We start from the raw sequence: 14,235 nt of genomic DNA on the forward strand, positions 1-14,235 counted from the left end.
CTGTATCCTAGCAACCAAAAATATGAAGGCGCTTGTCTTCATAATAAAAGTCATAGAGTTTTGAATACGTTAAGTCATGTAAACCCAGTTTCTCATATTGTGACTCATCTCCTCAGCATCTCACATACAGCATTTATTGTATATAAAAAAGATGTATTTGAACGAGAAATTGTACTCGTATGACAGTATGAATTTGACATGACAAACTTCTAGAAATGGCAAAGCTGTTCTATTCATTGCCATGCTATAACAGTCAACACAAAGACCTGCATTTTGGCAATGAACGTTTGTTAATCAGGAAGTAAACTGTTGTCAACAGATTTCTGACACATTAAAACTTGCGTCTCACTGGTAAGTTCGCGTGTTTATTATCTTCATATCAGAACTGTATTGTCGCTAAAAAATAAAAAAGTGACAGCTGCCCTTGTTTATAGCGTGTTTTGCAATATGTATAAAATAGACTGCAAGCTAAAAAGCCAGCTGCTCAGATTGCCATTGAATAGACTTGTAAAGAACCTGTTTGGTGGGTTAACTTATTTGCCAAATGTCATTGTACATGGTGGTAAAATGTAGTTCTTCATATTTACTAACATACACCCACCCACCCACCATAATGCATTTGAATCACTAGTCCAGACAGGGAACGAGGCTTTCTTTTTTAAGTGAAACGTTACATTTAACCGAACATTGCTTAGAACGTGGCATTTTAGAACGTAAACATAATGGGTTTCAGATCCATATGGACTCAATCTAACCCACAGGAATAATCTCATCATGAGTGGAGCCTACTACATCATCAGTGCTGCTCTTTTTGTGTTAGAAATGCCAGAAACCAAGGTATTTCTTTTCTCTTCCGGTCTCTTTGGATAATTCACACGACTCTCAGTATGAGTCTTAACAAAACGGCTTGTTTGGTTGAATTTTATTAAGACCAGTTCCATTTTTTTTATATATGTATCTTGGATTTGTATGTGTTACAGGCTCTGCTAGAAAACTCCAATGACTGTTGTGAAAGAATAAAGAGAATGAATGAAACCTGTGCAAACATCACACTCTGTGATCCTGGTAAGTTTCTAATTTAAAAGAAAAAACCTGTGAATTTAAGGTAAATACAGCACCTTCAAAATAAATAAATAAATAACCGGTTGAATAATTAACACTTTCGTGTTTTTAATATACAACCTGAGCAAACTGATTGTCCATTTTCTATGCTTATTTGGTGTGAAGCTGTAACATTCAGATGTCATTTATAGAGAAACAAAATGCTTTGTGCATTACATATTTTGTAATTCTGAATCCATCACCAGGGCTTCGTAATGAGAACAGTACTCATTTTTGTATGTCCTGTGACTCACCAGAGCAGAGGAATTCAACACTTAACAATAGTAAGTGTTGAACCATATACATTAATGTATAGTAACATGGTCTATAAGATTGCTTGAAAAATGTATAAATGCACCATGTGCACTTGCATCATGCTTTTTATTTTTTTGTATTCCCCTGTTCCTGTTTGATCATCCTTCATTTAATGTATTAAGCTATAATCTAGGAAAACTTTTTTTTTTTTAGACTTTGCTTTTCATTGTTTCCTTTATTATTTCCTACTCACCGTATAGCTAGGACCAGTCACACTCCAGTACCTGCAATCAAATCAATTGGTGAGTTAACAATGATTGTGAAGCTTAACTGAAATGTACCAGACAGAGTGAGAGAAGACATATCTATAATGAAATTCACTTCCATAGGGTGAAATGGGACAGTCCACAAACAAGCTTTAAAACCAAATACATTTTTCTATACTGGCACTCAGTAGTTTCATCCATTGTGCATTGTGTGTAATGGCAGGTGGTCCAGGTATAGCAGCCTCTGTCCTTCTTGGAACTCTACTGATCAGCCTGGGCCTCATTCTTTCTGTGGCATCTTTCTTTTACCTGAAGCGTTCCAACCGCCTCTCTGGTTTATTCTACAGGCGCAACAAGGGTAAAAAGTTACAGCTGTGATATGCTTCATAAACACACCTATTAAAGTTTCCACTGTTTGCTTTTTCCAGTAAGTTGTAATATAATTATTTCAGGTACAGTTTTGTTACTAACAGCTTCTTTTAAGTTTAAGGTAAACCTTCTTTACCCAATTGTGTTTTATATTTTAATTAAAAAAAATTATTTGATTTTTCTTTGTCAGCTTTTATATTTCAGCCAAGTGAGACGGTAAGATCTCTATAATCAATAAATGTTCACTGGATGTTATATGAATAATTGCAGCATAGCTTTCAAATATTATCTAATCAATGGATACCAAAAATACTAATGTGGCAATATTTCTCTTCTAAGGCTGTCATGATTCCTGAAGCCACATCTTCAGGTATGAGGAATTAGAACTACTACTACAGGTCATTTCAAATGCTCAAATATTGGTACAGAGCTTTTCACAATACAGATTAGCATCACAAAGAATAGTGACTCACAATTTCCAGCAAGCAAGTGAAAAACTCACTTAGTAATTTATCTGTTATTATTAAATTAAGTTTTGTGGAATTTTTTTTTTATTAAGATCAAAGTAGTCCAAAATGTGGTGTATTCTAATTCCAACTGCACAATATATTTTCATTGACAGATCATCTACTGAGAATATCTGATTATTATTAACTCCTAGTATTAAGCAGTGTGCTCTGATTAATTAATATGATGAATAATACCACTTAAATGTCTTTCAGGTGGCCGAATATTTTGAGAGATTGAAAGTGCATTTAAAGCTAGCCATTGTTTGCTCTTAATAATTTTGTTAATTGTTTGCAGTTCGTAAACCAAGATATGTCAAGAGGGAGAGGCCTTTATCAACATCAGCATCCAAAAGTGCTACGGTGGCAACTGATGGAGTAACAAAGGTATACAATGTCTGACCAGCATCAAAGGGCCAGTTATGGGCCCCTTATCAAAACATGGTAAGGTCTGTCTACCAGCACTGTTTTCTAAAAAGATTGTTACCTTGTTAAGTGAAATTTTCTGAAAACTGATGTCTTTTTTTTTTCTTTTTTTTTTCTCAGATTCATTATATTCTTTTCACATGCTTAGAAAAAGCCATTTATTTATTTATATTTATATATTTTGCCACTCATGTTGTTCCTTTTGTAAAGAGACCAGGTGTTACACTACTAGAGTATTTTTTTGTGTAAATCTAAAAAAAGTTTAGTAACTTGTTTTCTCAATGGATTTTATAATGTTTATGTTTATTATGAGTATTTTCATGTGATATTGTACTTTTGAATATTGTGACATCTGTACTTAGGATCCAAAACAAGACTTCCATAGTTAATGATATGGATATTTGGACTTTTGGGTGTTCGGTTTCTGTACACAAAAACATTTTTGTTTATATAGACTCCATTAGCACTTTATTGATTCCATATGAATATTATAAATATATATATATATAAAATTACAATATATATCAAATATGAGCTTTGGTCAGAAAATGTTTAACAGGATATTCATGTTATACTAACAAGTATGCATGAAAGATCCTCCTGTTAACAACAGCAATTTCTTCATAAAGCTCCTCTATATTCTATATTCATATGTGGTTATGGCATGCACCAAAGGAGTCTCCAAGTAATGATAATTTAAAATGCAAATCTAAGCAAAATTGTAGTGAAAATGTGTTCCCAGACAAAAAATAAAATGTTCTTTTTTTTTATTTGAGGAACCTTGTCCTTGACCACTTTTCGTCATCCCATCTTTCCATTTTATAAGACAAAATGCCATTAACCGAATGTGCTAATGGATGATGAAGACCTGGTTGCTAAATTAGAATGTAATATTTTGAAGAAGAAAAAAAAACTTGTATCTTGACAGGCAAATGTATCTTTTTTTATTATTATTAAAATGTTTGATATCATTGAAGTGTCATAAAGAGAGTGATTCACTAGTATTTCTATGAAATGGCTGGATTATTTTTTCTTTTTTCTTTTTTTTTTCTTTTTTTGTGGAAATTTGTAAATAGTGGCATTTATAATGTCATATTATCCCATAAGATTGTATATTCATGATATTCTGTTTAGTTTCTCATTTGTATTCTTTTTAAGGTTCTGTTTATTTGAAGTATGGTCATTTGAATTATTTTTTCATTTTTATTTTATTTTTTTTAAAAATATTTTTCAACTTTATTTTACTAAGGGGTATTAGAACATGTTTTTATTTTGTAGAATTAAAAATCTTCAATATGCTGGTTTAAGCAAAAAGCAAGGAATGTTTGTTTATTTAAGGTCAAGGTAAATAGGTTTGTGTGTGGGGATACAGCAATGGTACTGATTTCAGAATATAACCACTTAAATGTAAATTATTTCCTGTGCCAAGCATAATTATGTTTAGATATTGGATGCTGGACCTTTTTTGTATGTTGAAATCCTATGAGAGTGAGTATTGATCACCCATATTGAATCATTTTTGATGACGTTGTCAGTGTTTACAGAAATAAAAGACATTTTGATTCACAAGACACAATTCATTTTCATTTATTTATTCTTTTTAATGGGTCTACCATCATACTGCATCATATCACAAAACACAAAGGCCTCTCATAAACTTTTATTAAATAAAAATGTGTCCTATGTTATGTAGCATGGACATTTGAATCAATGGTTCTACAGAGAGCCACAGAGTGAGAAATAAACAATACAGGTGGTGACTGGTTTTGGTCATCAAAGAGTTTACAAGGTTGGGTGTGGTTGTTAACTACCATTGTGTTATTCTGAAGAATTGTTATTAAAATTGGCATTGGCATTGGCACAAAAAGCAATTCTACATTATCAAACTTTACGACTATTGTGATCAGGAAACCACAACCCAGTGACGATCGGGGTGGAGGGGTGGGGGGACTTTGATCCCATTTACTGTATGTCTCATAATATAACCACTTCCTCATAAGACACAATACTGGACCAAAATAATGTACCACAAAAACGTGGCAGTTCAATTAGCTCAATCCATTATGGGCCGTTTATTGCAAATATTGCATGCTCGATATTTAATACAATTGCAAATATACACATTTTCAAGGGCTATTTGAAGCATTCAGCCCAAGTGAAGCCATGCTACCAGCACTAGTTTGCACACTACACTATAAAGTGCACTTTAAAACAACAGGTAATTAAACACACCTTCTGTGAGAATTGTGATGACACATGAACAGTGTTGCACATGTGAAAGTCCAAATATCCCAAGCGTTATTTTATCATACCTGGCTGCTTATCTCCAAGAGAGGGGGAGAGCAGGAATACAACAATCATTACTTTGTGACTTTGAACATTTTTTGAATTTATGACCATTTTCTTTATTAGTATGTTTTTATTATACACATGTGGTGTCTTATCAGTGACAACATCAAATATATGTTGTTTCTGAGGAATTGGAAGAATGATGACCGTAAACTTGTAAATGTTGTAAACAATATTGCAGTTTGTCAACAAAATTAATTTACAAAATTATATTTATGTAAAAAAAAAAAAAAAAGAAAGAAAAGTTTATTAAGAGGTAAATAATATGCAGTTACAGCATACTGCCTAACATAATCTACCAAAAGATTGTCAATCCAAATTCAGTGGCAGACTTTTAGAACTGTAATAATTCAAATTAAACTACCTATATATTTATAGATCTGTTACAAATGCTGGCAAACCTTAGTCACTTACAATGCTTCGTCATTCTTACGATACCAAATGTCTACAATGACTGTGCATTGTAACCTAACCCTGTCTGTAAACATCTTCCTACTTCCCTTTCTTTGTCCTACCTGCTGATCCATAAATTGCACTTGTAAGTGTCAGCTGGTGCATGTGCAAGGGGGTGGGGAGTTCAGGATCACAAAAGGAGATAGGAAGAACAAGGTAATGATTTATAGCTTAACTGACTTGAGTCAGAGCTCATACTGTAAGTTTATATTTAACTTTTGAAGAACAGGTAAGGCCAGTTGGAGTTTATTGGAAGACTGAAACAGACAGGTCTAGAGAAAGATAGGCGGTGAAGTACTTGCTTGTAAAACCTTGTGTTCAGCCAGATTTGGATCTAGCTACAAGAAGATCTCAAAGCATCAACAAGGTTTATAAGAAGAAAGATATTCTCTTCCAGTTTTGAGGTAATATTGCTCTGCAACTTCTTTTAGATGAACATTAGGTGAATGGATGTTCAAATGTAACTGCGTGAAAGAATCTGTAAACAACTTTTCAGGCAGGTTGTTTTGTCCATACTTTTTTTTCTTAAATGTGTAATTTTTTTCACAATGAAAACAATTAAGGATATTGTATTGTGGGGAAAGGTGTATCCTTGTTCAATAACTATGAACCGGTAAATTTGATGACAAATAAAAGTGACAAATTATAGACGCAGACATTCAAAACACTTTCCTTTCATTAATGATATTTAGATATTTCCGTGTGTTTCGTCACAGCATCATATTAAGCATAAACTGTATACAGCAACCCATCGCCCAAAACAACAAAATTAATGCTCTGATATTAGATATGTTAGATACTGTGATCTTTCCATATAACCATATGGGATTATACAATTAAAATAAGTTTAAAATCATACAGTACATTAATAATTGTATTTAAATAGTGATTTAAATAGTTTTTTCCTTCTGAATATAGTTAACTGTGATAACATGCTTCTGCAATCCAGCATTGAACTTTTGTGTTAAATTGTCTAAGAAGTGATCTAATTCCAAACTTTTCATCAGCAGATTATCTATTTGGAATATCTGATACTAAAGAAATATTGGACTGCATGGATTAAAAATTGCAATAGCGAGCCCCATCACTTAAGTAGTTGATCTTGTGTTCTTTAAGCTTGGGTTGTGCCATTAAATAACTGAGGGATAAATTATGCATTTCAGGTTTTCTGCTGAGCACACAGTAGGATGCAGGAACCACAAGTGTCAACAGTAACACCTTCCGGAACAATACAGCACAAACAAGAGATAGTGCTCTCCAGGGATGATATGGACAACGTCTGGGATGCTGGTCCGGAGTGTTCAATCTGCTTTAGTGCATATGACAACACCTTTAAGACACCAAAGCTTCTTGACTGTACCCATACCTTCTGTCTGGAATGTCTGGCACGTTTTGTGGCTATTTTACCAGAGCAGGCGGGCACCCAGATCACCTGCCCCCTTTGTCGCCAGCCAACATCTGTGCCCGCACATGGTCCTCCAGATCTGGTCACAAGCCAGGAAGTTTTGGGTCAACTCCCAAGTGACCTGCAACATGTGGAGAAAGTTTTCCTAGATGGAAAGAGGCTGTGCTACTCAAATCCAATGATATCTAACTGTATCTGTATTGACATCGGTGGGAATAAACCAGAGGAGAATGAGAGAAGAGAGGAGGGAAGAGAGGGTTGTGGGAGCAGGATGCTGCGATTCTTGGGATTTCAAAGTAACTGGAAGAGGCTGGTGCTCTTCACTGTCATTCTTTTCGTGCTGTTCCTCGTGGTACTATGGCCTCTCCAGTGCTTCCTCACCAATGGCTCCTTGTCAGTATGTTTCAGGAACACATCACAGACTCTTAGTCCTTCCAGACCTATGATGGGTTAATAAGGCACGTTCATGCACGTTCACACAGGAAGTTTGTGAAATAAAGAAGGTTATCTTTTATGCAAACCTGGATACAGTTTGAATATCACAAATCATGAATAACATTCAGGCTTCGGCCTAGGCAAAATACTTTGTTGGACAGTTGTGAAAAGAAGGTACTAGAGGCCACAACATGCCCTCAACATTTACAGCCTGAGATGTCAGTTAAAACCCTTTATGTTAAAGGTGATTTTTTTTTTTTTGTTTTGTTTGTTTTTTGTTTGTTTTTTTTAGCACAACTAGCAGCACCAAGTGGAATTGCAAAAGTGAAGGGTGCATTCCATTTAGAAGTGATCATCCCTATGCCCTATTCCCTTCAAAGACTTTACCATCCACTTTGAGAGCTCTGGAGGACAGACAAGGTGTAGGGTTCAAAAATAACATTTATTCAAAATTCACATTTTAAGTCATTTTTAATGGAAATTCAGTTTGAAGCGATCTTACAGCATGGCTATCATGTTCTCCCTTCAAAATGCCCTTTGGAGGCTTATTTATCCCGTTTGAAAAGCAGGGAATGGTTTGGGGTTTCCCAACACTCCCCCTCGTCCAGGGCCGTAGCTAGCGGGGTGAAAGGTGGAAATGATTCTAGGGGCCCACAGGTCCAGAAGGGCCCCACAACAATTTCTAAACTGTATTTTTTAATAGGAAATGGGCCCAGAGCAATTTGCAGTCAGGGGGCCCAGAATACTTTGCTACAGCCCTGCCCACGTCTGCCATTGGTCGGACAAAGAGACAGTCCCACCCCAAACTCACGCCACGCCATTGGTTGGTCTATGTTGCCAGGCCGGGCTCATCAAGATGGTCAAACAAACAGAGCAACGGTGTGAATGCACCACAGAGCCAGTGTTTACACTTTTTGGGAAATCAGCTTAAGAATGGCTTATACATAGTATAAGTCTCTGACCTTAAATTTCTACATTCACCTAAGTGAAAGGAAAAAACTGTTTGCCATTTAATTGATGTATCATACTTCCTATATTCCACTGTAAATATTTAAAATGTATTTCTGTATTTAAAACCGATTAACAAAACTAACACTAAGGTTAAACAGTTTTAATAATTGACTATACATTTACAATATTAATTCAACTTCCTACTTAGAGATTGTCTTGACTAAAACTCCTTAATAGTTCTTTGTACATTTTGTAAAATACAAAAAGCATACAATTTCTTTTAATATTTTTATGCTCTCTTATTTGCTAAATTGTTGTTGTGTGTTTTGATTGTATTAAGCACTTATTGTATTTAAGCACTTACATTATCAAATGGCATTTTTTTAATTGTGGTATTATCAAGAATTTATAGTATATTTTGTAACATGAAATAGATTGATTTGTATCTAACTGATGCAATTTATCTTGTTTATATTATGTATCTTATCTATTTGTTATTAACATTTTCACAACTAAATGAACAATGTTTCATTGCAAATGGTCCTTGTTGTCTGTTTTTGCTTTTATTTTTAAACTTTTTTTATAGATTGTTCTATTGTGTTTACAGTAATACTTTATGACACACTTCCCTGGCACTGTGTCAGACTTTTATTACTGTAGATAAGTGAAGATTGATCCTAGAGACTTATGTTCAGTGTTTCTCTCTTAAAGCTAGAAAAAGCCAAGCCCCTTCACCCAAGCACATTGTTCAAGTGCTTTAACCCTTTATTGATTAGTGTCAGGTAATAGCTGATCAGTGACAGATTCATATCATATCCCTAGAGAAACTATTTATAAATGTGAAACAGAATGCTCTTCTGAGAATGCCAGTACACACGCGCACTTCCATGTGATCAGACACATAGCTCTATTTATAACAGACCTGGACATAGGGCCCCCACTCCTTCAAGGGCAATGGGATTTTGGAAGGTGTGCCATACCAGTCCTGGATCAACACTGAGTTTCGAAAGTGTAATCAACAGATAAAGGTAGGAAAAACACAAGAAATCCTGTATAGAAACTGAATATAAATAGTCTGCAGAGCTAGAACTTTGTGAAAAGGTTTCAGGGTTTTTGTTTTTTGTATAATAGATATTTTCTATTCGACTATGGTGTGTGGATTTGTGATACAGTACCAAAACATCCTTAACCATGAGCAAAAAAAGACCTCATACACAAGAATTTAACTATTAATGCTCTGAAATTGACAAAATACAACTGTGGCTGCCTAGTAAATGTATTTAGGGTAAAAGAAAACTGTGCACAGCATGAAAATGCATGCCTAATTATTTGCTACTGTAGGTGGATCCACAAAACAAATGCCAGAGTCTGTTCTGTGGAGATCTATTAGATGAATTATTAAGATCTCTAGGACTAGCTCTGCTGTAAGTGCACAACTGAACTGTTAAAATCTACACACAGAGTCTCTATATCAGCTGCACAATAGACATAGGTCAAATGAGACAAAGGCTGTGTCTCGTTTCGAAGGCTGCATGCTAGGTAGGATGCATCCTTTGAAGGCTGCAGTGTACCGAGTGTCCTCCTTTAAACAAGCCTCATTTAAATGAAAGGACAAACGGAAACAGAACGTAACATGGTTGCTATGACAGCACGCCACTCTTTAACAAGCGCGAGCTTCCCTTCCTCTGGAAGGTAATGAGTTACATTTTAGGAGAGTTATAATGATGTAAAGAGAAAAGAAAATAGATTTTACAGGTGTACTTTTAGTCTAATACTTTATTTTAATTATATATTAATATAATTATACATATTATATACTCTGCCCCCATCTACTGCAACTTGGGAATTAACATTACTGGCGTTTGAACATCATATTTACGGGCATTATACTATAAATTCTTTTTTTCTTTTTTTTATATTTCCGTTGAAGCAAAAAACTGTGGGTTGTGAGTGCCCACGAAGGATACACCTCATGCATCCTCACAGACTTGTGTCCCGGTCTAACATGTTGCATACCATATAGCGCAAGTGGGCTTTTAGGATTGTGAAGAAAAACTCACAGATAATGTATTTCCAGCGTTTGAAAATTGACTGGAACTGTACTGGAATCATGCAATTATTCCTCACTACATACACAAATAAAGTAATAAATACTCAGTCTTTGTACTATGTATTAAAAGGATGGCATATATATATATATATATATATATATATATATATATATATATATATACACACAACTCAAACATCCTTTTATAAAATCCCATATTTAAAACCTCAAATCAGCAAGTACATTGAAATCAACATTGTAAAGATTCCTTATTGGCATGATGTTCCCTGGAAATTATGCTGAGTTACAGTGCCTTCCTTTAAAGTGTAATGAAAGGAAAAAATAACAAAAGAGAGCGTAACTTAGTGCAGTTAACGCAGCTCCCGGAATGTTTATTAGGTGACGTCCCACAAGCTAGATAAGATAAGAATATTTCTTATTAATGGTTGTAAATCATAATCTTAATTCTAGGCCTCAAGTGAAAAAACAAGGTCATGGAAAGAAGGGCCATACAAAATATTTGCAAAAGGCAAAGCAACACTCAAGGTCAGTATGCTGATATGCTTTGTGGGACTCTTGTGGGTATGGCTGTTGCTACTAACTGACATGTTTTAATCCACATATCACTCTCTAGAGAGAAATACAGTATGTACTCTGGGTATGAGTATGAGTCTGCTCTGGACTCAGTTTATAGGATGATTCCCAAAGGGGTACTGGAGACAGTTTGGGTGCATTCTTAGTTAAAAGTAGATTACAGAGTATTGTTTTATAAGAGTTTTTATTTGCATTACTTAGAGACAGAAGGATGGTTATCTTTTTGTTTGGTTCTTGCAAATATCTACAGAGATCTTGTTTTTTTTTTTTTTTTTTTTAAAGAGAATGGAGATAATTGTCACACTTTTTACTCCAGTGAATATTTCTCAGGGTTGGTTTATTTTTGAAAGTTAATTTCTTAATAACCACATACCTAGGTAACAAAAAGCTACTGACAGCAACATACACACTGAGACCTTTATAAGGAACACTATGGTCCTAATAAAGTGCCCGACGTGGTCTTTTGCTGTTGTAACCCATCAGCCTTAATGTTTGACATGTTGTGCATTCTGAGATGTTATTCAGTTCGCTACAATTGTACGAAGTGGTTATCTGTGTTACCGTAGCTTTTCTGTCAGCTCGAACCCATCTGGCCATTCTCCTATGAACTCTCTCATCAACAAGGCATTTCTGTCCACAGAACTGCCGCTCACTGGATGTTTTTTTGTTTTTGGCACCATTCTGAGTAAACTCTAGAGACTGTTTGTGTGTGAAAATCCCAGAAGATCAGCAGTTACAGAAATACTCAAACCAGCCTGTCTGGCATCAATAATCATGCCATGGTCAAAATCACATTCACTGAGATCATATTTCCCCCCCATTCTTATGGTTGATGTGAACATTAACTGAAGTTCCTGACCTGTATTTGCATGATTTTATGCATTGCACTGCTGCCACAAGATTGGCTGATTAGATAAATCACATGAATAAGTTGGTGTACAGGTGTTCCTAATAAAGTTCTCAGTAAGTGTACAAAGCCTTGATAGAGAAAACACACATTTGTACAATTGATCTTTTGACTCAAAATCTTATTGTTGCTAAAATATTGCCATTTCACTTGAGTTTCACTCAACCATTAAATAACAAACTAGATTTGTACATTTTCTGAAGAAAATGTGTCAAGCTTGACTTGTGTGTGCAAAACTCGCCATCATGATGTTATAGTTGGCCTAGCAACTTTCTCAATATATACAAAGGTGTTGTGGATGGTTTCAAGGGTGTTGCTAAGGTGTTTCTGTGTGGTTTCTATGTTTTTTTTTACTTATAAAACCTTTGTGACTTGCAAAAGTGATAATGCACCCCATATTTACTCTCAACCTTTAGTAAGTATTCCAAAGCAATGTAGGGTATAGAAAACAAATTCACTGATAATTCTAAATTATATAGATTTTTATTTTATTTATTTATTTTTAATTTTTTAGATGTTAGAACAATGCATGTGAGCCTGGCAGCAATGGATGACTTAGACCACAGCGTGCTGATAGCAGACCAGGACTGGGACTGTTTCTGTACAGAGAGCGAGGAATGCTCTGTACAGCAGGCCAAGCTTGCAGCCTTGGATGACTTCGGCCTCAGTGACAATGACGATGACAAAACCGTCATGCATGTGTCCTCTCCTTCCACTCAGGCGAGCCTTGACAACCTCTCTGAAAAAGATAGCAGCACAGAAGGACAAATACAATACAAAACACAAGAAATAGGACAATCTGAGAATTCAGAGTTTACAGAATGCATTGCCAGGTCTGCTGAACAGACTTCTGATAGTAGACTGAATGACCAGGGGGTTACTTATGAATGTTTGTACCTAGACCGCAACAAAACTAATGAAGACAATGACCCCACTGACCAGCCAGACTTGGATGTAGATAATTTAAGAGGAAATGATGAGAGTCAAGGTGAGAAAAAATCGAGCCAAGCCATCATCGAATCAGTCTCGGAAATGTCTTTACCATGTACCCAGGATATAAAACATGGAAACAGCACAGATGGTACAGAAACAGAAACTGAGGTGACCGACAGTTTACCAATGCCAAAAAAAGAGAAGGAGCGTTGGTTTGTCACTGTGAATGACAGCCCAGTTCACCTGAGAGAAAAGGCCAACACTTCCGGGCAAAAAAAAACAAGAAAAAAAAAATCTTCTAAAAATTTAAGTGAGCATAAAGGTGTTACAACAGAGAAGCATGCTTCCTTAAATAACAATACAGAGGCAGATAACAAAATAATTGAGAGACGAATTTGAACAATCTCCCAAATGTGTGTCTAAAGAAAATTCTTCCTTTCCCTTGCCCAATATTCAAGACAAACTTCATAATCAAGATGTAAAATGTGATTCACCTGATGGATCATCTGAGAATGAAGGGGAAAATATTAGCTATGCTATACATTTAAAAAAAGGAAATCAAAACAGAAATTCCAGAAGCAAAATCAGAAATAAATCCTGCCTCTGTAAATTCACCTTCACTTTTAACTCCTAAACAGATACCACTGTCAATATTTTAGAATGTCAGTGGCCCTTTGCCACAAAATTGGAATCATGAAAGCACAGCTTTCAACTGTGAATGTCAACCTACAATTGATAATTTAAGCTGATTTAATAAAGACACAGGGGAGGGAAGTCACAGATTTATTCTGGTTGCCCCCACTTCCACTGCTCCTTCAGATATGGAAGAAGAAAGAAATGAAAAGCAAGAACTTTTTGGACAGTCTTTAGATAATGGAAAAGAATCCTCAACTCCCCAAAAGATACAATGTCTTGAATCCTCCAGTAACAGTGCAAAGTCTCTAGAAACAGCTGTAGGTCCAACTCAACCAATATATGCCATTTCCTCCTTTTGGGATGTAATGGAAAAATTGACAATAAATTATATTTTGCAGCTTAGAATAGCAAATAACAGATCTCTATTGAGAGCAAGCATAATCTCAGAGGAATGCAGCCCTGTGGAAACTGTGGATTATAAAGATGAGAGTATAGGAGATAGTGGCCTGGTAGATGACGCTGCAGATTCTGACTATTTCACACATGTGGATGACTCTAGACCAGACCGATTAAGCTGTGAACATTTTCGGATTTTGATG

General features: G+C 35.4%; 3 protein-coding genes and 1 pseudogene across 5 annotated transcripts; 3 read left to right on the forward strand and 1 right to left on the reverse strand.

The window, feature by feature from the left end:
• Positions 1-14,235, reverse strand: part of LOC127446102 (sodium- and chloride-dependent GABA transporter 2-like) — a 498,776-nt pseudogene that overhangs the window by 412,902 nt on the left and 71,639 nt on the right.
• On the forward strand, positions 142-4,489 carry LOC127446109 (uncharacterized protein C1orf159-like). Of its 3 annotated transcripts, XM_051706774.1 has the most exons (10): positions 144-351; positions 762-837; positions 981-1,065; positions 1,308-1,385; positions 1,617-1,658; positions 1,846-1,980; positions 2,182-2,207; positions 2,331-2,361; positions 2,796-2,941; positions 3,044-4,489. In XM_051706774.1, the coding sequence occupies exons 2-9, from the start codon at positions 775-777 to the stop codon at positions 2,897-2,899; spliced, it is 564 nt and encodes a 187-aa protein (XP_051562734.1). In that variant the 5' UTR covers positions 144-351; positions 762-774; the 3' UTR covers positions 2,900-2,941; positions 3,044-4,489. The 3 variants fall into 3 exon arrangements, with proteins under 3 accessions (XP_051562735.1, XP_051562733.1, XP_051562734.1); XM_051706775.1 differs by having other exon boundaries at positions 142-351; positions 734-837; positions 2,796-4,489; XM_051706773.1 differs by having other exon boundaries at positions 143-351; positions 2,796-4,489.
• On the forward strand, positions 5,929-8,884 carry LOC127446107 (RING finger protein 223-like). The gene is made up of 2 exons (XM_051706770.1): positions 5,929-6,129; positions 6,889-8,884. The coding sequence occupies exon 2, from the start codon at positions 6,913-6,915 to the stop codon at positions 7,582-7,584; it is 672 nt and encodes a 223-aa protein (XP_051562730.1). The 5' UTR covers positions 5,929-6,129; positions 6,889-6,912; the 3' UTR covers positions 7,585-8,884.
• On the forward strand, positions 9,471-13,802 carry LOC127446105 (uncharacterized). The gene is made up of 3 exons (XM_051706768.1): positions 9,471-9,544; positions 11,038-11,112; positions 12,582-13,802. The coding sequence occupies exons 2-3, from the start codon at positions 11,061-11,063 to the stop codon at positions 13,397-13,399; spliced, it is 870 nt and encodes a 289-aa protein (XP_051562728.1). The 5' UTR covers positions 9,471-9,544; positions 11,038-11,060; the 3' UTR covers positions 13,400-13,802.

This window comes from Myxocyprinus asiaticus, chromosome 9 (assembly GCF_019703515.2).
Source record: "Myxocyprinus asiaticus isolate MX2 ecotype Aquarium Trade chromosome 9, UBuf_Myxa_2, whole genome shotgun sequence".
Classification (NCBI taxonomy): domain Eukaryota; kingdom Metazoa; phylum Chordata; class Actinopteri; order Cypriniformes; family Catostomidae; genus Myxocyprinus; species Myxocyprinus asiaticus.

Bases quoted from the DNA above. Each gene is read 5' to 3' on its own strand.
- LOC127446109 (XM_051706775.1), top strand. From the start codon at position 775: ATGAGTGGAGCCTACTACATCATCAGTGCTGCTCTTTTTGTGTTAGAA. The intron at 2,208-2,330 runs GTAAGATCTCTA...TTCTCTTCTAAG, and splicing joins TATTTCAGCCAAGTGAGACG to GCTGTCATGATTCCTGAAGC. The intron at 2,362-2,795 runs GTATGAGGAATT...AATTGTTTGCAG, and splicing joins TCCTGAAGCCACATCTTCAG to TTCGTAAACCAAGATATGTC.
- LOC127446107 (XM_051706770.1), top strand. From the start codon at position 6,913: ATGCAGGAACCACAAGTGTCAACAGTAACACCTTCCGGAACAATACAG.
- LOC127446105 (XM_051706768.1), top strand. From the start codon at position 11,061: ATGGAAAGAAGGGCCATACAAAATATTTGCAAAAGGCAAAGCAACACT. The intron at 11,113-12,581 runs GTCAGTATGCTG...TTAATTTTTTAG, and splicing joins AAGGCAAAGCAACACTCAAG to ATGTTAGAACAATGCATGTG.